This window comes from Anser anser (assembly GCF_964211835.1).
Source record: "Anser anser genome assembly, contig: HAP1_SCAFFOLD_516, whole genome shotgun sequence".
Taxonomy (NCBI): domain Eukaryota; kingdom Metazoa; phylum Chordata; class Aves; order Anseriformes; family Anatidae; genus Anser; species Anser anser.
Genome location: NW_028153732.1, coordinates 18,102 through 39,256, shown reverse-complemented (window position 1 = coordinate 39,256; position 21,155 = coordinate 18,102). Strand labels below are relative to the sequence as shown.

The 21,155-nt window shown below is 54.8% G+C and overlaps 1 protein-coding gene across 1 annotated transcript in view; it reads left to right on the top strand.

Moving 5' to 3' along the window:
• The first annotated feature begins 6 nt into the window (after positions 1–6).
• POLR2A (RNA polymerase II subunit A) overlaps positions 7–21,155 on the top strand; it is a 34,855-nt gene continuing 13,706 nt past the window's right edge. The window contains exons 1-11 of the mRNA XM_083853837.1: positions 7–47; positions 1,211–1,379; positions 1,625–1,719; positions 2,276–2,479; positions 3,030–3,252; positions 4,044–4,227; positions 5,189–5,360; positions 6,181–6,286; positions 7,441–7,646; positions 8,584–8,808; positions 9,124–9,370. Coding sequence (XP_083709963.1) covers positions 1,238–1,379; positions 1,625–1,719; positions 2,276–2,479; positions 3,030–3,252; positions 4,044–4,227; positions 5,189–5,360; positions 6,181–6,286; positions 7,441–7,646; positions 8,584–8,808; positions 9,124–9,370 — 1,804 coding nt within the window. The 5' untranslated portion in view covers positions 7–47; positions 1,211–1,237. The remainder of the gene's footprint in view (positions 48–1,210; positions 1,380–1,624; positions 1,720–2,275; positions 2,480–3,029; positions 3,253–4,043; positions 4,228–5,188; positions 5,361–6,180; positions 6,287–7,440; positions 7,647–8,583; positions 8,809–9,123; positions 9,371–21,155) is intronic.

Here is a 21,155-nt window from a genome sequence, read left to right as displayed (position 1 = left end):
ACGAGGACAGCGGGCCCTACAAGCACATCTCCCCCGGGGACACCAAGGTGGGGGCTTGGGGGCACCCTTGGGTGCTCCGGGGGGGGTTGAGGGGGAGCTGCGAGGGGCTGGAGAGGCCCCGGGGGGGTTTTGGGGTGGGTGAAAGGAACCAGGGGGTTCTGGGGGGTTTTGGGGTGGGTGAAAGGAGCAGGGAGCTTCTGGGGACACCAAGGTGGGGGCTTGGGGGCACCCTTGGGTGCTCTGGGGCAGGTTGGGGGGGAGCTGCGGGGGGTTGGAGAGGCCCCCGGGTGGGGGTTGGGGTGGGTGAAAGGAACCAGGCGGTTTTGGGGTGGTTTTGGGGTGGTTTTGGGGTGGGTGAAAGGAGCAGGGAGCTTCTGGGGACACCAAGGTGGGGGCTTGGGGGCACCCTTGGGTGCTCTGGGGCAGGTTGAGGGGGGGCTGCAGGGGTTCCGAGAGCCCCTGGGGAGCTTTTGGTGTGGTTTTGGGATGGGTGAAAGGAGCAGGGGGCTTCTGTGGGGTTGTGGGTACGAAACTTGGGTGGGCGATGGGTGCTGTGGGGGGGCTGGGTGGGAGGTGGGGACAGTCTGGGGGGCTTTGGGGTGGTTGGGGGGATGTTCTGGGGGGACCTGGGGGTGGTCTGGGCGGATTGGGGGGATGTGGGGGTGGTCTGGGGAGCTTTGGGGTGATTCTGGGGTGGTTGGGGGGCATAGGAATGGTCTGGGGGGCTTTTGGGGCAGCTTTAGGGTGGCTGTGGGGACAGTCTGGGGGCTTTGGGGAGGCTATGGGGTTGTTCCAGGGACGTGGGGATGGTCTTGGGGGGCTTGGGGGTGGCTCTGGGGTGCTTTAGGGTGGTTGTGGGGACAGTATAGAGGGTTTGGGGTAGTTGGGGGGACGTGGGGAAGGTCTGGGGGGCTTTTGGGGTGGCTCTGGGGAGAGGTTGGGATTTGGGGTGGCTCTGGGGGGTTTTGGGGTTGTTGGGGGAACATGGGGAAGATCTGGAGGGCTTTTGGGGTGGCTCTGGGGGGAGGTTGTGGGCATTTGGGGTGGCTCTGGGGGGCTCCAGGTTTTCAGTAGGGAAGCGCTGGCCGGGCAAAGGGATCCGGAGGGGTTTGGGGGAAACGCAGAAGCACCTTTGGGTGGGTGCTGGGTGCCGGGTGCTGGGGGGAGGGGTCGTGTGCCCCCCCCCTGAAGCCCCCCGCCCTCTTTGCAGGTGATCGTGGAGAACGGGGAGCTGATCATGGGCATCCTGTGCAAGAAGTCGCTGGGCACGTCGGCGGGCTCGCTGGTGCACATCTCCTACCTGGAGATGGGCCACGACACCACGCGCCTCTTCTACAGCAACATCCAGACCGTCATCAACAACTGGCTGCTCATCGAGGGTGCGTGGGGCGCGGGGGCGTCACGTCCCCGTTTGGGGGGCAAAACGGGGTCCTGGGGGCACGGGGACCTCGTGGGAGCCGCGTTTCGCAGTGAAATCGGGGAGCTGGGGGGCTTCGGGGGCTGCTGGGTGCATTTCTGGGCATTGGGGGCTTTGTTTTTGCACCCTTATGGGGTCAGGAGTTAGGGGGGGTGCACTCCGGGGTGGGGAGCGCCCCCCCCGACCCCCTCTCGTTCCCACCGCCAGGCCACACCATCGGCATCGGGGACTCGATCGCGGACGCGAAGACGTACCAGGACATCCAGAACACCATCAAGAAGGCCAAGCAGGATGTCATCGAGGTGGGGGGCGTTTTTGGGGGGCTTCTGGGGCTGTAGGGTGGCCCTCAGGGGATTTGGGGTTGCCTCTGAGGCTATAGGGTGGCCCCCAGAGGGTTTTGGGGTGGCCCCTGAGGCTTTAGGATGGCCACAGGGGGGCTCTGGGGTGGCCCCTGCTACTTTTGGGGGGCTCCTAGGGCTTTTGGGAGGCTTTTAGGGAAGCTCCCGGGGCTTTTGGGGGCTGCTCCCCTGGGGTTTTGGGGGTGTTTTGGGGCTGCTCCCTAGGCATTTAGGGGGCCGCTCCCTGGGGCTTTGGGTGCAATTTTGGGGCTGCTCCCTGGGCATTTTGGGGGGCCGCGTCCTGGGGCTTTAGGGGTGTTTTGGGGGGCTGCTCCCTGGGGTTTTGGGGGCCACTCCCTGGGGTTTTGGGGGCGTTTTAGGGGTTGCTCTGTGGGGATTTGGGGATATTTTGGGGCCGCTCCCTGGGGGTTTTGGGGGTCGCTTCTTCGGGATTTGGGGGTGTTTTGGGGGCTGCTCCCCGGGGTTTTTGGGGTGCCCTGCTGACATTGTGGGGTCGCAGGTGATCGAGAAGGCGCACAACAACGAGCTGGAGCCCACGCCGGGCAACACGCTGCGGCAGACCTTCGAGAACCAGGTGAACCGCATCCTCAACGATGCCCGCGACAAGACGGGCTCCTCCGCCCAGAAATCCCTCTCCGAGTACAACAACTTCAAGTCCATGGTGGTGTCGGGCGCCAAGGGCTCCAAGATCAACATCTCCCAGGTACGGGGGGGGTGCTTCCGGGGGCTTTTATGGGGTCTGGAGGTGGGCAGGAGGATTTCGGGGGGGGTTGGGATGGTTCCTGGGGGCTTTTGTATGCCTCTTTGGGGTCTTTATGGGAGGTTGTGGTGGTGCTGGGCTCCAAGATCAACATTTCCCAGGTATGTGGGGGCTCTGTGGGGTCTCAGGGGGCTTCTGTGGCGTCTGGAGGTGGTCAGGAGGATCTCAGTGGGGTTTGTTGAGGGTTCCTGGGGGATTTGGGGCACCTCTGTGGGGTCTTTATGGGAGGTGGTGGTGGTGTTGGGTGCCAAAGGCTCCAAGATTAACATCTCCCAGGTACGGGGGCTTCTGTGGGGTCTCAAGGTGGGCAGGAGGACCTCTGTGGGGTTTTGCGGACCTCTGTGGGGTCTTTATGGGAAGCTTTATGGCGGTGGGCACCAGGAGCTTGTACAAAAGCACCTCCCAGGTACCTTTGGGACCCCTCCAGGCATCTCGGGGGTCTGGGGGCTCTTGTTTTGGACCCCCCTGACCGATCCCACCCTCCCCCCCGCAGGTCATCGCGGTGGTGGGGCAGCAGAACGTGGAGGGCAAGCGCATCCCCTTCGGCTTCAAGCACCGCACGCTGCCCCACTTCATCAAGGACGACTACGGCCCCGAGAGCCGCGGCTTCGTGGAGAACTCCTACCTGGCCGGCCTCACCCCAACCGAGTTCTTCTTCCACGCCATGGGCGGCCGCGAGGGGCTCATCGACACCGCCGTCAAGACGGCCGAGACCGGTCAGCGCCCCCCCGGGACACCCCCGAGCCCTCCCCAGGGGACCCCAGCGTCCTTCAGGGCCACCCAACTATCCCCAGATGTCCTGCAGAACCCTCAAACAATCCACAAAGTCCTTCGGGACCACCCAAACTATCCCCAGATATCCCCCAGGGGACCCCAGAGTCCTTCAGGGCCCCCCAAACTATCCCCAGATGTCCCCCAGGACCCTCAAACAATCCCCAAAATCCTTCAGGACCACCCAAACAATCCCCAGATATCCCCCAGGGGATCCCAGAGTCCGTCAGGGCCCCCCAGACTATCCCCAGATGTCCCCCAGGACCCTCAAACCATCCCCAGATGTCCTCCAGGGACTGTCAGAGTAGCCCATTACCCCCAAATCCTCCCCAGATGTCCTTTAGGGACTCCTGAAGTCCCTTAAAGACCCCCAAGCCCTCCCCAGATCTTCATGGACCCCCAAAGTCCCCCAAGACCCCCACCAAACCTTCCCCATATACCCTTCAGGGGACCCCGAGCCCTCCTCAGATGTTCTCCAGAGACCCCCAAAGTCCCCCAGGACCCCCAAACCCTCCCCAGATGCCCCTCAAGGACCCCCAAGCCCTCCACAAATGTTCTTAGGGACCCTTAGAGTCCCTCAGGGACCCCCAAACTCTCCTCAGATGTCCTCCAGGAACCCCCACACTCCCCAGGACCCCCCCCAAACCCTCCCCAGACGCCCCTCAGGGACCCCCAAGCCCTCCCCCTGCTCCCCCCCATCCCCCCCCAGTCCTGACGGTGCCCCGGCCCCCCGCAGGGTACATCCAGCGGCGCCTGATCAAGTCGATGGAGTCGGTGATGGTGAAGTACGACGCCACCGTGCGCAACTCCATCAACCAGGTGGTGCAGCTGCGCTACGGCGAGGACGGGCTGGCCGGGGAGAGCGTCGAGTTCCAGAACCTCGCCACCCTCAAGCCCTCCAACAAGGCCTTCGAGAAAAAGTGAGCTCTCACCCCAACTTCTGGGGTCTCAAATCTCCTCCTCTGTGCAGTTTTGGGTCCGTTCTGGAGTCCCTAAGATGCTTCTCCCTTGAACTGGACGCATTTTGGGGTCCCAAAGATGTTCTTTTCTTGAGTTTGGCCCATTTTGGGGTTCCCAAGCTGCCCCTCCCTAGAGAAGGGCACGTTTTGGGGTCCAAAATCTCTTCTTCCCCACAGTTGGGTCCGTTTTGGGGTCCCCGAGATGTTCTTTTCTGGAACTGGGCACGTTTTGGGGTCCCAAAGATGCTCTTCCACTGAGTTTGGCCCATTTTTGGGTTCCCAAGCTGCCCCTCCCCAGAGAAGGGCATGTTTTGGGGTCCCAAATCTCTTCTTCCTTGCCACTGGGTCCATTTTAGGGTCCCCAAGATGCTCCTCCCTGGAACTGGGCACATTTTGGGGTCCCAAATCTCCTGTTCCCCACAGTTGGGTCCATTTTGGGGTCCCCAAGATTCTCCTCCCTGGAACAGGACACATTTTGGGGTCCCAAAGCTGCCGCTCCTTCCCAGACATGGACCATGTTGGGGTCTCACCCCTTGGGCACGTTTCGGGGTCCCAAATCTGCCCTTCCGTAGAGTTGGGCCCATTTTGGGGTTCCTAAGCTGCCCCTCCCCAGAGAAGGGTGGCACGTTTTGGGGTCTCAAATATCCTCTTCCCTGGAGTTGGGCCCATTTTTGGGTTCCCAAGCTGCCCCTCCCCAGAGAAGGGCATGTTTTGGGGTCTCAAATCTCCTCCTCCTTGGAGTTGGGCCCATTTTGGGGTTCCCAAACCATTCTTCCTCAGAGCAGGGCACATTTTGGGGTTCCCAAGCCATTTTTCCTCAGAGCAGGGCACATTTTGGGGTCCCCAAGCCTCTCCTTCCCAGGCTCAGGACCCCGGGGCGGGGGTGACCCCGCACCCTGAGGGCTCCCCGTCCCCGCACCAGGTTCAAGTTCGACTACACCAACGAGCGGGCGCTGCGGCGGACGCTGCAGGAGGAGCTGGTCAAGGACATCCTCAGCAACGCGCACATCCAGAACGAGCTCGAGCGCGAGTTCGAGAAGATGCGGGAGGACCGCGAGGTGCTGCGCGTCATCTTCCCCACGGGGGACAGCAAGGTCGGCACCCCATTACGCCCCATCGCACCCCACGGCACCCCGTTATGCCCCACAGCACCCCACACGGCCCCCCAGCCCCGTGGTCCTGTCCTCACCCCTGCCACTGGCCCTTTTTGGGGCCGCTGCCTGCCTCTCAGGTTTTGGGTTGCTGCCCCTGCTCCTCGTCCCCTTTTTGGGATTCAGCCGCAGGCCACAAGCTCTTTGTGCACTTTAAGCACCTGTTTCAGGGTGCTTGCCTCTTTTGGGGCACAATCTGTGTGTTTTAGGGGCACTGGGGAGCCAGCACCTCTTATTTTGGGGTAAGGTGGAGCCTGACCCTCTCTGTGCCCCCCTGATTTGGGGTTACTGTTCCACCCCTGCTCCTCGTCCCCTTTTTGGGGTGCAGCCACAGTCCACGAACCCTTCATGCACTTTAAGCGCCCGTTTTAGGGTGCTCACCCCTTTTTGGGCACAATCTGCGTCTTTTAGGGGCACGGAGGAGCCAGCACCCCTTATTTTGGGGTAAGGGGAAGCCCCTGGTGGTGCTGACCCTCTCCATGCCCCCCAGATTTGGGGTTACTGTTCCAAAATTCCCCCAAACTGGGGGCATTGAGCTGCCAGTACCCAGATTTTGGGGTGCTCCTGCAGGGGGGAGCTTCGATGGAGCTGTCCCCCGGAATTGGGCTCCCCATTTCAGGGGGCTGGGCCCCACTTCTTGGGGTTCAGGCATCCCTGTGGCCCTGTTTTTTGGGAGGGGGAGCTGATACCTGGTTTTGGGGGGCACTGATACGGTTTTTGGGGTGCTGATGTCTGTTTTTGGGGGGCTGCCCCCCCATTTCAGGTGGTGCTCCCCTGTAACCTCCTGCGCATGATCTGGAACGCCCAGAAGATTTTCCACATCAACTCCCGCCTGCCCTCGGACCTGCACCCGGTCAAGGTGGTGGAGGGTGAGTGGGGGGGCCCTGAGCCCCCACGGGTGTGCTGGGGGGGTTGTGGGACCCCCACGGTCCCCAGGGAGGTGCTGGGGGATTCGGGGACCATCACAGGGAGCTTGGGGGCCCCCAGGAGGAGGGTTTGGGGGCGCTTGAGGACCCCCAGGAAGGTTTCTGGGTACTCAGGGACCCCCATGAAACAGCCTGGGGACCCCCAGGAAGGTTTTGGGGGCACTTGGGGACCCCCAGGAAGTTGTCGGGGCATTTAGGGACACTCAGAAGGAGCTTGAGGACCCCCAGGAAGGTTTGGGGGCATTTGGAGACTCCCAGGAATCAGCTTGGGGACGCTCAGGAAGGTTTTGGGGGAATTTTGGGGCACACAGAAGGAGCTTGAGGACCCCCAGGAAGGTTTTTGGGAACTGAGGTGACCCCCAGGGAGGTTTTGGGGCACTTGGGGACCCCCAGGGAGGTTTTGGGGCACTTGGAGACCCCCAGGAATCAGCTTGGGGATGCTCAGGAAGGTTTTGGGGGAATTTTGGGACACACAGAAGGAGCTTGTGGGACCCCCAGGAAGGTTTTGGGACACTTTGGGATGCACATAAAGACCTTGAGGACCCCCAGGAAGATTTTGGGGTACTCAGAGACTACCAGGAAACAACCTGGGGACCCCCAGGGAGGTCTTGGGGCACTTGGGGACACACAGAAAAAGCTTGAGGACCCCCAGGAAGGTTTTTGGGAACTGAGGTGACTCCCAGGAAACAGTCTGGGGGCCCCCAGGAAGGTTTTGGGACACTTGGGGGACCCCCAGGAAGATTTTGGGGTACTCAGAGACTACCAGGAAACAACCTGGGGACCCCCAGGGAGCTTTTGGGGCACTGGGACACGCAGAAGGACCTTGAGGCCCCCCCCCCGGAAGACCTTGGGACACTTAGGGGACCCCCAGGAAGGTTTGGGGGGCCTCAGGCCCCCCCCCAAAAAACAGCCTGGGGCCCGCCCAGCCCAGACACGGGGCACTTGAACCCCAACAACCCCCGGGAAGCTGCCGAGGGGAAGCCCCCAGCAGCTCTCCGGGTGCCTGGGGACCCCCAAAAGGGTGCTGGGGACCTCGTGGCGGGGGGGTGGGTCCCCGGGCGGTGCCTTACACCCCGCTGCCCCCCGCTTTATGGCAGGGGTGAAGGAGCTGAGCCGCAAGCTGGTGATCGTGAACGGGGAGGACCCGCTGAGCCGGCAGGCGCAGGAAAACGCCACGCTGCTCTTCAACATCCACCTGCGCTCCACGCTCTGCAGCCGCCGCATGGTGGAGGAGTTCCGCCTGAGCGGGGAGGCCTTCGACTGGCTGCTGGGCGAGATCGAGTCCAAGTTCAACCAGGCCATCGTGAGTGGGGGGCTGGGGGGGCTTTGGGGGGGGTTTGGAGAGGTTTGGGGGGTCTTTGGGGTGAGGACAGGGAGTTCTGGGGGTCTTTGGGGAGTTCTGGCTCAGCGGGGAGGCCTTGGACTGCCTATGGGCGAGATCGAGTCCAAGTTCAACCAGGCCATCGTGAGTGGGGGGGTTTGGGGGGGTTTTGGAGAGGTTTTGGGGGTCTTTGGGGTGAGGACAGGGAGTTTAGGGGGTCTTTGGGGAGTTATGGCTCAGCGGGGGGGTTTGGGGGGTCTTTGGGGTGAGGACAGGGGGTTTAGGGGGTCTTTGGGGAGTTCTGGCTCAGTGGGGAGGCCTTGGACTGGCTGCTGGGAGAGACCAAGCCCAAGTTCAACCAGACCATCGTGAGTGGGGGGGCTTGGGGTGGGGGGGGGTAAAGAGGGATCTCTGGGGGGTTTTGGGGGAGTTTTGGGGGTCTTTGGGGTGAGGATGGGGGATTTTGGGGGGTCTTTGGGGAGCTCCAGCTCAGTGGGGAGGCCTTCAACTGGCTGCTGGGTGAGATCGAGTCCAAGTTGAACCTGGTTGGGGACCACATTGGGGACAGGGTGGTTTTGGGGTCCCCGATGGTCCCCCACATGTCCCCGGGTGCACCCCAGGGAGATGCTGGGGTTGGATCTTGGGGTTTCGGGACCAGACTGGGGAACAGATCAGGGACAGAGTGATTTTGGGGCCCCCTGTATTTCCCCAGGTGCACCTCAGGGAGATGGTGGGGTCAGATCAGGGGATTTGGGACCAGACTGGGGACAGTCGGGGTGGTTTTGGGGTCCTGTGGTCGCCCGTATCTCCCCAGGGACATGTTGGGGTCAGACTGAGGGGTTTCGGGACCAGACTGGGGATGGGATCAGGGACCACGGGGGCGGCTTCGGGGTCCCCTGACGTGTGTCCCCCCCTGCAGGCGCACCCCGGGGAGATGGTGGGGGCGCTGGCGGCGCAGTCTCTGGGCGAGCCGGCCACGCAGATGACCCTCAACACCTTCCACTACGCCGGCGTGTCGGCCAAGAACGTGACGCTGGGCGTGCCGCGCCTCAAGGAGCTCATCAACATCTCCAAGAAGCCCAAGACGCCCTCGCTCACCGTCTTCCTGCTGGGCCAGAGTGCCCGCGATGCCGAGCGCGCCAAGGTGGGGGTCCCACGGGGGGGCTGCACGGCCTCCTGGTGGCCCCGGGGCTTCATGTCCTTGCGGTCCTGTGGTGGCCCCGGGGCTTCATGTCCCCGCTGTGTCCCTACAGCCTGTGGTGGCCCCGCAGTCCCACATCCTCCTCTCTTTGTACCGACCCGAGTCCTCGTGCTGTCCCCGTATTCCCATCTTGTGCTGTCCCCATACCGTCCCTGTGCCATCCCCATGTCCCCATCCTGTCCCCACGTCCCCATCCTGTCCCCGCACTGTCCCCGCGTCCCCGCACCGCCCCCCCACTGACTCCGTGTCCCCCCCCAGGACATCCTGTGCCGCCTGGAGCACACGACGCTGCGCAAGGTGACGGCCAACACGGCCATCTACTACGACCCCAACCCGCAGAGCACGGTGGTGGCCGAGGACCAGGAGTGGGTCAACGTCTACTACGAGATGCCCGACTTCGACGTCAGCCGCATCTCGCCCTGGCTGCTGCGCGTCGAGCTCGACCGCAAGCACATGACGGACCGCAAGCTCACCATGGAGCAGATTGCCGAGAAGATCAACGCCGGTGGGTGGGGGGCGGGGGGCGCGGGGGGGGCTCCAAAGGGTCTGGGATCAGATTTTGGGGGGAGGCGGCGTCGGGGGGTCAGATTTTGGGGGGGGACGTATTTTGGAGGGGGCGCGTCGGGGAGGCGGATTTTGGGGGGCGGATTTTGGGGGGAGCGTCGGGGAGGCAGATTTTGGGGGGGCGCGTTGGGGGGACGTATTTTGCGGCGGCAGATTCTGGGGGGCCGCATCAGGGGGGCGGATTTTGGGGAGGGCGGATTTTGGGGGTGCGGATTTTGGGGGGGCACGGTGTCGGGGGGGCAGATGTTGGTGGGGGCGCGTCGGGGGGCAGATTTCACAGGTCTTGGAAGGGATTTGGGGAGGATTTGGGGGCGTTGGGGGGTGTTCGGGATTTGGGGTAGCATTGGGGGGAACATGGGGGAGATTTTATAATTAGTGTGGGGGGAGATAGATGGTAATTAGTCTGGGGGGAGATGATTAGTCTGGGGGGAGATGGGAGATAATTAGCATGGGGGGAGATGGGAGATAATTAGCATGGGGGGAGATAATTAGTATGGCGGGAGATAAATGATAATTAGTATGGGGGGAGATAATTAGTAGGGGGGAGATAATTAGTAGGGGGGAGATGGGAGATGGTTAGTAGGGGGGAGATGGGAGATGGTTAGTAGGGGGGAGATGGGAGATGGTTAGTAGGGGGGAGATGGGAGATGGTTAGTAGGGGGGAGATGGGAGATGGTTAGTCTGGGGGGAGGTGGTTAGTCTGGGGGGAGGTGGTTAGTCTGGGGGGAGGTGGTTAGTCTGGGGGGAGGTGGTTAGTCTGGGGGGAGGTGGTTAGTCTGGGGGGAGGTGGTTAGTCTGGGGGGAGGTGGTTAGTCTGGGGGGAGGTGGTTAGTCTGGGGGGAGGTGGTTAGTCTGGGGGGAGGTGGTTAGTCTGGGGGGAGGTGGTTAGTCTGGGGGGAGGTGGTTAGTCTGGGGGGAGGTGGTTAGTCTGGGGGGAGGTGGTTAGTCTGGGGGGAGGTGGTTAGTCTGGGGGGAGGTGGTTAGTCTGGGGGGAGGTGGTTAGTCTGGGGGGAGGTGGTTAGTCTGGGGGGAGGTGGTTAGTCTGGGGGGAGGTGGGAGATAATTAGTATGGGGGGAGATAGATGGTAATTAGTGTGGGGGGAGAAAATTAGTCTGAGGGGAGATAGAAGATAATTACCATGGGGGGAGATAGAAGATAATTAGTATGGGGGGAGATAATTAGTATGGGGGGACATAATTAGTCTGGGGGGAGATGGGAGATGGTTAGTCTGGGGGGAGATGGTTAGTCTGGGGGGAGATGGTTAGTCTGGGGGGAGATGGTTAGTCTGGGGGGAGATGGGAGATGGTTAGTCTGGGGGGAGATGGGAGATGGTTAGTCTGGGGGGAGATGGGAGATGGTTAGTCTGGGGGGAGATGGGAGATGGTTAGTCTGGGGGGAGATGGGAGATGGTTAGTCTGGGGGGAGATGGGAGATCATAGAATCACAGAATATCCCGAGTTCGAAGGGACCCATAAGGATCATCAAGTCCAACTCCTGGCACCGCACAGGTCTACCCAAAAGTTCAGACCATGTGACTAAGTGCACAGTCCAATCTCTTCTTAAATTCAGACAGGCTCAGTGCAGTGACCACTTCCCTGGGGAGCCTGTTCCAGTGTGCAACCACCCTCTCTGTGAAGAACCCCCTCCTGATGTCAAGCCTAAATTTCCCCTGCCTCAGCTTAACCCCGTTCCCGCGGGTCCTGTCACTGGTGTTAATGGAGAAAAGGTCTCCTGCCTCTCGACACCCCCTTACAAGGAAGTTGTAGACTGTGATGAGGTCTCCCCTCAGCCTCCTCTTCTCCAGGCTGAACAGGCCCAGTGACCTCAGCCGTTCCTCGTACGTCTTCCCCTCCAGGCCTTTCACCATCTTCGTAGCCCTCCTCTGTACACTCTCCAACAGTTTCATGTCCTTTTTGTACTGTGGTGCCCAGAACTGCACACAGTACTCGAGGTGAGGCCGCACCAGCGCAGAGTAGAGCGGGACAATCACCTCCCTTGACCGACTAGCGATGCCGTGCTTGATGCACCCCAGGACACGGTGGGCCCTCCTGGCCGCCAGGGCACACTGCTGGCTCATATTCATCTTGCTGTCTACCACGACCCCCAGATCCCTCTCTGCGGGGCTGCTCTCTAGCGTCTCATCGCCCAGTCTGTACGTGCAGCCAGGGTTTCCCCGTCCCAGGTGCAGGACCCGGCACTTGCTCTTATTGAACTTCATGCGGTTGGTGATCGCCCAGCTCTCCAACCTATCCAGATCCCTCTGCAAGGCCTTTCCACCCTCATTCGAGTCCACAACTCCTCCAAGTTTGGTGTCATCAGCAAACTTGCTCAAAATACCTTCTATTCCTACATCCAGATCGTTTATAAAAATATTGAAAAGTACCGGCCCTAAAATGGAGCCTTGAGGGACACCACTGGTGACCGCCCGCCAGCCTGACGCAGCCCCATTTACCACAACCCTTTGGGCCCTGCCCGTCAGCCAATTGCTCACCCATCGTATGATGTTTTTATTTAGCTGTATGGTGGACATTTTGTCCAGTAGGATCCTATGGGAAACCGTGTCAAAAGCCTTGCTGAAGTCCAAAAAAATCACATCAGCTGGTTTCCCTTGGTCCATCATACGGGTGATCTTATCATAAAAGGAAATCAGGTTAGTTAGGCAGGACCTGCCCTTCACAAACCCATGCTGGCTGGGACCAATGACTGCTTTGTCCCCCAGGTGAGCCTCAATAAGTTCGAGAACCATCTTCTCCATGATTTTACCAGGCACTGACGTGAGACTGACAGGCCTGTAATTGCTAGGGTCTTCTTTCTGACCCTTCTTGTAAATCGGCACAACATTTGCCAGCTTCCAGTCTACCGGGACCTCTCCAAATTCCCAGGATCGTTGAAAAATAATTGAGAGAGGTTCCGCGATGACGTCCGCCAGCTCTTTCAGCACCCGGGGATGAATCCCATCCGGACCCATGGACTTGTAGGGATCCAGGTGGTAGCAAATCCCGCACACGTTCAGGGTCGGCTGGGAGTTTGTCATCCCCACCGTCCCGGTCCTCTAGCTCAGGGCACCCTGGGTCCCGAAGCCCATCATCGGCATTGAAGACAGAGGCAAAGAAGGCGTTAAACGTCTCTGCTTTGCCTATGTCATTGTCTGTGAGGAGACCTTCCCTATCAAGGAGCGGCCCTATGTATTCTTTAGTTCTCCTTTTTCCATTCACATATCTGAAAAAGCCCTTTTTATTTTCTCTCTCAGACACAGCCAGCTTCAACTCTAGGTGTGCTTTGGCCACACGAATTTTCTGCCTACAAACACGAACGGCATCCCTGTATTCTTTCCATGACACCTGGCCCTCCTTCCAGTAGCGAAACACTCTCTGTTTCCGCCTAATCTCCATTAGAATGTTCCTGGTCAGCCACGCCGGCCTCCTGCCCCGCCTGCCTGACTTGCGATATTTAGGAATTGCCTGATCTTGTGCTTCTAGGAGGCATCGCTTAAAGAATGACCAGCACTGGTGGACATCGAGGCCTTCAAGAGCAGTTTCCCAGGGGACCTTGCTGACTAGTTCCCTGAGCAGCCTGAAGTCCGCTTTCCCCATATCTAGGGATGAGGTTTTGGTGGCACTTTTCCTTCTGTCACCGTAAATTTTGAACTCAACCACTTCATGGTCGCTATGACCAAGGCGGCCACCAATCACCACATCTCCCACCAGACCCTCTCTGTTCTCCAGCAACAGATCTAGGAGGGCACCTTTCCCAGTTGGCTCCCTTAGCACCTGCACCAAGAAGTTATCGTCTAGGTGCTTCATGAACCTCCTGGACTTGCTCGTGTCAGCCATGTGGTGATCCCACTTGACGTCTGGCAAGTTGAAATCCCCTATAAGGACAAGGGGAGTTGATCTCGAGGCATCTCTTAGTTCTGCAAAGAATAATTCATCGGTGTTGTTGTCCTGGCCAGGTGGTCTGTAATAGACTCCCACAACGACATCCCCTTTATTTGCTCGTCCCTTAATCCTTACCCAGAGGCTCTCAACTTTGCCATCGCCAACTTGAAGTTCCACGCAGTCCAGCCCATGCTTCACATACATCACCACCCTGCCACATCGCCTACCCTGCAGGTCCCTCCTGAAGAGCCTGTAAGCATCTATTGCAACACACCAGCCACAGGACTCATCACACCAGGTTTCGCTTATGCCGATGATGTCGTAGTTGCGGGACTGGGCCAGGACTTCTAGCTCATCCATTTTGTTCCTCATACTGCGTGCGTTCGTGTAGAAGCACTTCAGGTGCGTCTCCTTACGCTCAGCACCTTGTGGATCTGCCCGAAGGACCTCACTGCCACAGCCCCTCTGATTCTAGCGTGCCTTCCCTTAGGGCTTCACCGGCGTGCCTGGTTTTAGCCCCTTCCCCCTTCGGCTCTAGTTTAAAGCCCTATCTGTCAGCCCTGCCACCTCCTGACCAAAGATAATTAGTCTGGGGGGAGATAATTAGTATGGGGGGAGAGAGAAGATAATTAGTCTGGGCGGAGATAGATGATAATTAGTCTGGGGGGAGATAGATGATAATTAGTCTGGGGGGAGATAATTAGTCTGGGGGGAGATAATTAGTCTGGGGGGAGATAATTAGTCTGGGGGGAGATGGGAGATAATTAGTATGGGGGGAGATAATTAATATGGGGGGAGATATAAAATAATTAGTATGGGGAGAGATAGAAGATAATTAGTATGTGGGGAGATAGATGATAATTAGTATGGGGGGAGATAGATGATAATTAGTCTGGGGGGAGATAATTAGTATGGGGGAGATAATTAGTCTGGGGGGAGATAATTAGTATGGGGGGAGATGGGAGATAATTAGTATGGGGGGAGATAATTAATATGGGGGGAGATATAAAATAATTAGTATGGGGAGAGATAGAAGATAATTAGTATGTGGGGAGATAGAAGATAATTAGTATGGGGGGAGATAATTAGTCTGGGGGGAGATAGAAGATAATTAGTCTGGGGGGAGATAATTAGTCTGGGGGGAGATCATTAGTCTGGGGGGAGATGGGAGATCATTAGTCTGGGGGGAGATGGGAGATAATTAGTATGGGGGGAGATGGGAGATAATTAGTCTGGGGGGAGATAGAAGATAATTAGTCTGGGGGGAGATAATTAGTCTGGGGGGAGATAATTAGTCTGGGGGCAGATGGGAGATAATTAGTACGGGGGGAGCTAGATGATAATTAGTATGGGGGGAGATAATTAGTTTGGGGGGAGATAGATGATAATTAGTATAGGGGGAGATAGATGATAATTAGTCTGGGGGGAGATAATTAGTCTGGGGGGAGATAATTAGTCTGGGGGGAGATAATTAGTCTGGGCGGAGATGGGAGATAATTAGTATGGGGGGAGCTAGATGATAATTAGTATGGGGGGAGATAATTAGTTTGGGTGGAGATAGATGATAATTAGTATAGGGGGAAATAGATGATAATTAGTATGGGGGGAGATAATTAGTATGGGGGGAGATAATTAGTATGGGGGGAGATGGGAGATAATTAGTATGGGGGGAGATAATTAGTCTGGGGGGAGATGGGAGATATATTAGTATAGGGGGAAATAGATGATAATTAGTATGGGGGGAGATAATTAGTTTGGGGGGAGATAGATGATAATTAGTATAGGGGGAAATAGATGATAATTAGTATGGGGGGAGATAATTAGTCTGGGGGAGATGGGAGATAATTAGTCTGGGGGGAGATAATTAGTCTGGGGGGAGATAATTAGTCTGGGGGGAGATAATTAGTCTGGGGGGAGATAATTAGTCTGGGGGGAGATAATTAGTCTGGGGGAGATAATTAGTCTGGGGGGAGATAATTAGTCTGGGGGGAGATAATTAGTCTGGGGGGAGATAATTAGTCTGGGGGGAGATAATTAGTCTGGGGGGAGATAATTAGTCTGGGGGGAGATGGGAGATCATTAGTCTGGGGGGAGATGGGAGATCATTAGTCTGGGGGGAGATGGGAGATAATTAGTATGGGGGGAGATAATTAGTCTGGGGGGAGATGGGAGATAATTAGTATGGGGGGAGCGAGATGATAATTAGTATGGGGGGAGATAATTAGTTTGGGGGGAGATAGGTGATAATTAGTATAGGGGGAAATAGATGATAATTAGTATGGGGGGAGATAATTAGTATGGGGGGAGATAATTAGTATGGGGGGAGATAATTAGTATGGGGGGAGATGGGAGATAATTAGTATGGGGGGAGATGGGAGATAATTAGTATGAGGGGAGATAATTAGTTTGGGGGGAGATAGAAAATAATTAGTATGGGGAGAGATAGAAGATAATTAGTATGTGGGGAGAAAGAAGATAATTAGTATGGGGGGAGAGAATTAGTCTGGGGGGAGATAGAAGATAATTAGTCTGGGGGGAGATAGAAGATAATTAGTCTGGGGGGAGATAATTAGTCTGGGGGGAGATAATTAGTATGGGGGGAGATAATTAGTATGGGGGGAGATAATTAGTATGGGGGGAGATAATTAGTATGGGGGGAGATAGAAAATAATTAGTATGGGGAGAGATAGAAGATAATTAGTATGTGGGGAGATAGAAGATAATTAGTATGGGGGGAGATAATTAGTCTGGGGGGAGATAGAAGATAATTAGTCTGGGGGGAGATAGAAGATAATTAGTATGGGGGGAGATGGGAGGTAATTAGTATGGGGGGAGATAATTAGTATGGGGGGAGATAATTAGTATGGGGGGAGATAATTAGTATGGGGGGAGATAATTAGTATGGGGGGAGATAATTAGTATGGGGGGAGATAATTAGTATGGGGGGAGATAGAAAATAGTATAGGGAGAGATAGAAGATAATTAGTATAGGGAGAGATAGAAGATAATTAGTATGTGGGGAGATAGAAGATAATTAGTATGGGGGGAGATAATTAGTCTGGGGGGAGATAGAAGATAATTAGTCTGGGGGGAGAGAATTAGTCTGGGGGGAGAGAATTAGTCTGGGGGGAGAGAATTAGTCTGGGGGGAGATAATTAGTCTGGGGGGAGATAATTAGTCTGGGGAAAGATAATTAGTATGGGGGGAGATGGGAGATAATTAGTATGGGGGGAGATAATTAGTATGGGGGGAGATAGAAGATAATTAGTCTGGGGGGAGATAATTAGTCTGGGGGGAGATAATTAGTCTGGGGGGAGATAATTAGTCTGGGGGGAGATGGGAGATAATTAGTCTGGGGGGAGATGGGAGATGATTAGTCTGGGGGAGATAATTAGTCTGGGGGAGATAATTAGTCTGGGGGAGATAATTAGTCTGGGGGGAGATGGGAGATATATTAGTATAGGGGGAAATAGATGATAATTAGTATGGGGGGAGATAATTAGTTTGGGGGGAGATAGATGATAATTAGTACAGGGGGAAATAGATGATAATTAGTATGGGGGGAGATAATTAGTCTGGGGGAGATGGGAGATAATTAGTCTGGGGGGAGATAATTAGTCTGGGGGGAGATAATTAGTCTGGGGGGAGATAATTAGTCTGGGGGGAGATAGATGATAATTAGTCTGGGGGGAGATGGGAGATAATTAGTCTGGGGGGAGATAATTAGTATGGGGGACATAGATGATAATTAGTATGGGGGACATAGATGATAATTAGTCTGGGGGGAGATGATTAGTCTGGGGGGAGATGATTAGTCTGGGGGGAGATGGGAGATGATTAGTATGGGGGGAGATAATTAGTATGGGGGGAGATAATTAGTATGGGGGGAGATAATTAGTCTGGGGGGAGATAATTAGCATGGAGGGAGATGGGAGATAATTAGCATGGGGGGAGATGGAAGATAATTAGCATGGGGGGAGATGGAAGATAATTAGCATGGGGGGAGATGGAAGATAATTAGCATGGGGGGAGATAATTAGCATGGGGGGAGATAATTAGTATGGGGGGAGATGGGTGATAATTAGTATGGGGGGAGATGGGAGATAATTACTATGGGGGTAGCTGGGAGATAATTAGTCTGGGGGGAGATAATTAGTCTGGGGGGAGATGGGAGATAATTAGTCTGGGGGGAGATAATTAGTCTGGGGGGAGATAATTAGTCTGGGGGGAGATAAGTAGTATGGGGGGAGATAAGTAGTCTGGGGGGAGATAATTAGTCTGGGGGGAGATAATTAGTCTGGGGGGAGATAGATGATAACTAGTATGGGGGGAGATAGAAGATAATTAGTATTGGGGGAAATAATTAGTCTGGGGGGAGATGGGAGATAATTAGTCTGGGGGGAGATGGGAGATAATTAGTCTGGGGGAGATAATTAGTCTGGGGGGAGATAATTAGTCTGGGGGGAGATGGGAGATCATTAGTCTGGGGGGAGATAATTAGTATGGGGGGAGATGGGAGATAATTAGTATGGGGGGAGATAATTAGTCTGGGGGGAGATGGGAGATAATTAGTATGGGGGGAGCGAGATGATAATTAGTATGGGGGGAGATAATTAGTTTGGGGGGAGATAGGTGATAATTAGTATAGGGGGAAATAGATGATAATTAGTATGGGGGGAGATAATTAGTCTGGGGGGGATGGGAGATAATTAGTCTGGGGGGAGATAATTAGTCTGGGGGGAGATAATTAGTCTGGGGGGAGATAATTAGTCTGGGGGGAGATAATTAGTCTGGGGGGAGATAATTAGTCTGGGGGGAGATGGGAGATAATTAGTCTGGGGGGAGATGGGAGATAATTAGTCTGGGGGGAGATGGGAGATAATTAGTCTGGGGGGAGATAATTAGTCTGGGGGGAGATAATTAGTCTGGGGGGAGATAATTAGTCTGGGGGGAGATAATTAGTCTGGGGGGAGATAATTAGTCTGGGGGGAGATAATTAGTCTGGGGGGAGATAATTAGTCTGGGGGGAGATAATTAGTCTGGGGGGAGATAATTAGTCTGGGGGGAGATAATTAGTCTGGGGGGAGATAATTAGTCTGGGGGGAGATCATTAGTCTGGGGGGAGATCATTAGTCTGGGGGGAGATCATTAGTCTGGGGGGAGATAATTAGTCTGGGGGGAGATGGGAGATAATTAGTCTGGGGGGAGATAATTAGTCTGGGGGGAGATAATTAGTCTGGGGGGAGATGGGAGATAATTAGTCTGGGGGGAGATAATTAGTATGGGGGGAGATAATTAGTATGGGGGGAGATAATTAGTATGGGGGGAGATAATTAGTCTGGGGGGAGATAATTAGTATGGGGGGAGATGGGAGATAATTAGTATGGGGGGAGATGGGAGATAATTAGTCTGGGGGGAGATGGGAGATAATTAGTCTGGGGGGAGATGGGAGATAATTAGTATGGGGGGAGATAATTAGTATGGGGGGAGATAGAAGATAATTAGTATGTGGGGAGATAGAAGATAATTAGTCTGGGGGGAGATAGAAGATAATTAGTCTGGGGGGAGATAATTAGTCTGGGGGGAGATCATTAGTCTGGGGGGAGATGGGAGATCATTAGTCTGGGGGGAGATGGGAGATCATTAGTCTGGGGGGAGATAGATGATAATTAGTATGGGGGGAGATAATTAGTTTGGGGGGAGATAATTAGTATGGGGGGAGATAATTAGTCTGGGGGGAGATAGAAGATAATTAGTATGGGGGGAGGTAATTAGTATGGGGGGAGGTAATTAGTATGGGGGGAGATAATTAGTATGGGGGGAGATAATTAGTCTGGGGGGAGATAGAAGATAATTAGTATGGGGGGAGGTAATTAGTATGGGGGGAGGTAATTAGTATGGGGGGAGATAATTAGTATGGGGGGAGATAATTAGTATGGGGGGAGATAATTAGTCTGGGGGAGATAATTAGTCTGGGGGGAGATAATTAGTATGGGGGGAGATAATTAGTCTGGGGGAGATGGGAGATAATTAGTCTGGGGGGAGATAATTAGTCTGGGGGGAGATAATTAGTCTGGGGGGAGATAATTAGTCTGGGGGGAGATGGGAGATAATTAGTCTGGGGGGAGATGGGAGATAATTAGTCTGGGGGGAGATGGGAGATAATTAGTCTGGGGGAGATAATTAGTCTGGGGGGAGATAGATGATAATTAGTCTGGGGGGAGATAATTAGTATGGGGGGAGATAATTAGCATAGGGGGAGATGGATGATAATTAGCATGGGGGGAGATGGATGATAATTAGCATGGGGGGAGATGGATGATGATTAGCATGGGGGGAGATGGAAGATAATTAGCATGGGGGGGATAGATGATAATTAGTATGGGGGGAGATAATTAGTATGGGGGGAGATGGGAGATAATTAGTATGGGGGGAGATAGATGATTATTAGTCTGGGGGGAGATGGGAGATAATTAGTCTGGGGGGAGATGGGAGATGATTAGTCTGGGGGGAGATGGGAGATGATTAGTCTGGGGGGAGATGGGAGATGATTAGTCTGGGGGGAGATGGGAGATAATTAGTCTGGGGGGAGATGGGAGATGATTAGTCTGGGGGGAGATGGGAGATGATTAGTCTGGGGGGAGATGGGAGATAATTAGTCTGGGGGAGATAATTAGTGTGGGGGGAGATGGGAGATATATTAGTATAGGGGGAAATAGATGATAATTAGTATGGGGGGAGATAATTAGTTTGGGGGGAGATAGATGATAATTAGTATAGGGGGAAATAGATGATAATTAGTATGGGGGGAGATAATTAGTATGGGGGAGATGGGAGATAATTAGTCTGGGGGGAGATAATTAGTCTGGGGGGAGATAATTAGTCTGGGGGGAGATAATTACTCTGGGGGGAGATGGGAGATAATTACTCTGGGGGGAGATGGGAGATAATTACTCTGGGGGGAGATGGGAGATAATTACTCTGGGGGGAGATGGGAGATAATTAGTCTGGGGGAGATAATTAGTGTGGGGGGAGATGGGAGATATATTAGTATAGGGGGAAATAGATGATAATTAGTATGGGGGGAGATAATTAGTTTGGGGGGAGATAGATGATAATTAGTATAGGGGGAAATAGATGATAATTAGTATGGGGGGAGATAATTAGTCTGGGGGAGATGGGAGATAATTAGTCTGGGGGGAGATAATTAGTCTGGGGGGAGATAATTAGTCTGGGGGGAGATAATTAGTCTGGGGGGAGATAGATGATAATTAGTCTGGGGGGAGATGGGAGATAATTAGTCTGGGGGGAGATGGGAGATAATTAGTCTGGGGGGAGATAATTAGTCTGGGGGGAGATAATTAGTCTGGGGGGAGATAATTAGTCTGGGGGGAGATCATTAGTCTGGGGGGAGATGGGAGATTATTAGTCTGGGGGGAGATGGGAGATCATTAGTCTGGGGGGAGATAATTAGTATGGGGGGAGATGGGAGATAATTAGTATGGGGGGAGATAATTAGTATGGGGGGAGATAATTAGTCTCGGGGGAGATGGGAGATAATTAGTATGGGGGGAGCGAGATGATAATTAGTATGGGGGGAGATAATTAGTTTGGGGGGAGATAGGTGATAATTAGTATAGGGGGAAATAGATGATAATTAGTATGGGGGGAGATAATTAGTATGGGGGGAGATAATTAGTATGGGGGGAGATAATTAGTATGGGGGGAGATGGGAGATAATTAGTCTGGGGGGAGATGGGAGATAATTAGTATGAGGGGAGATAATTAGTATGGGGGGAGATAGAAAATAATTAGTATGGGGAGAGATAGAAGATAATTAGTATGTG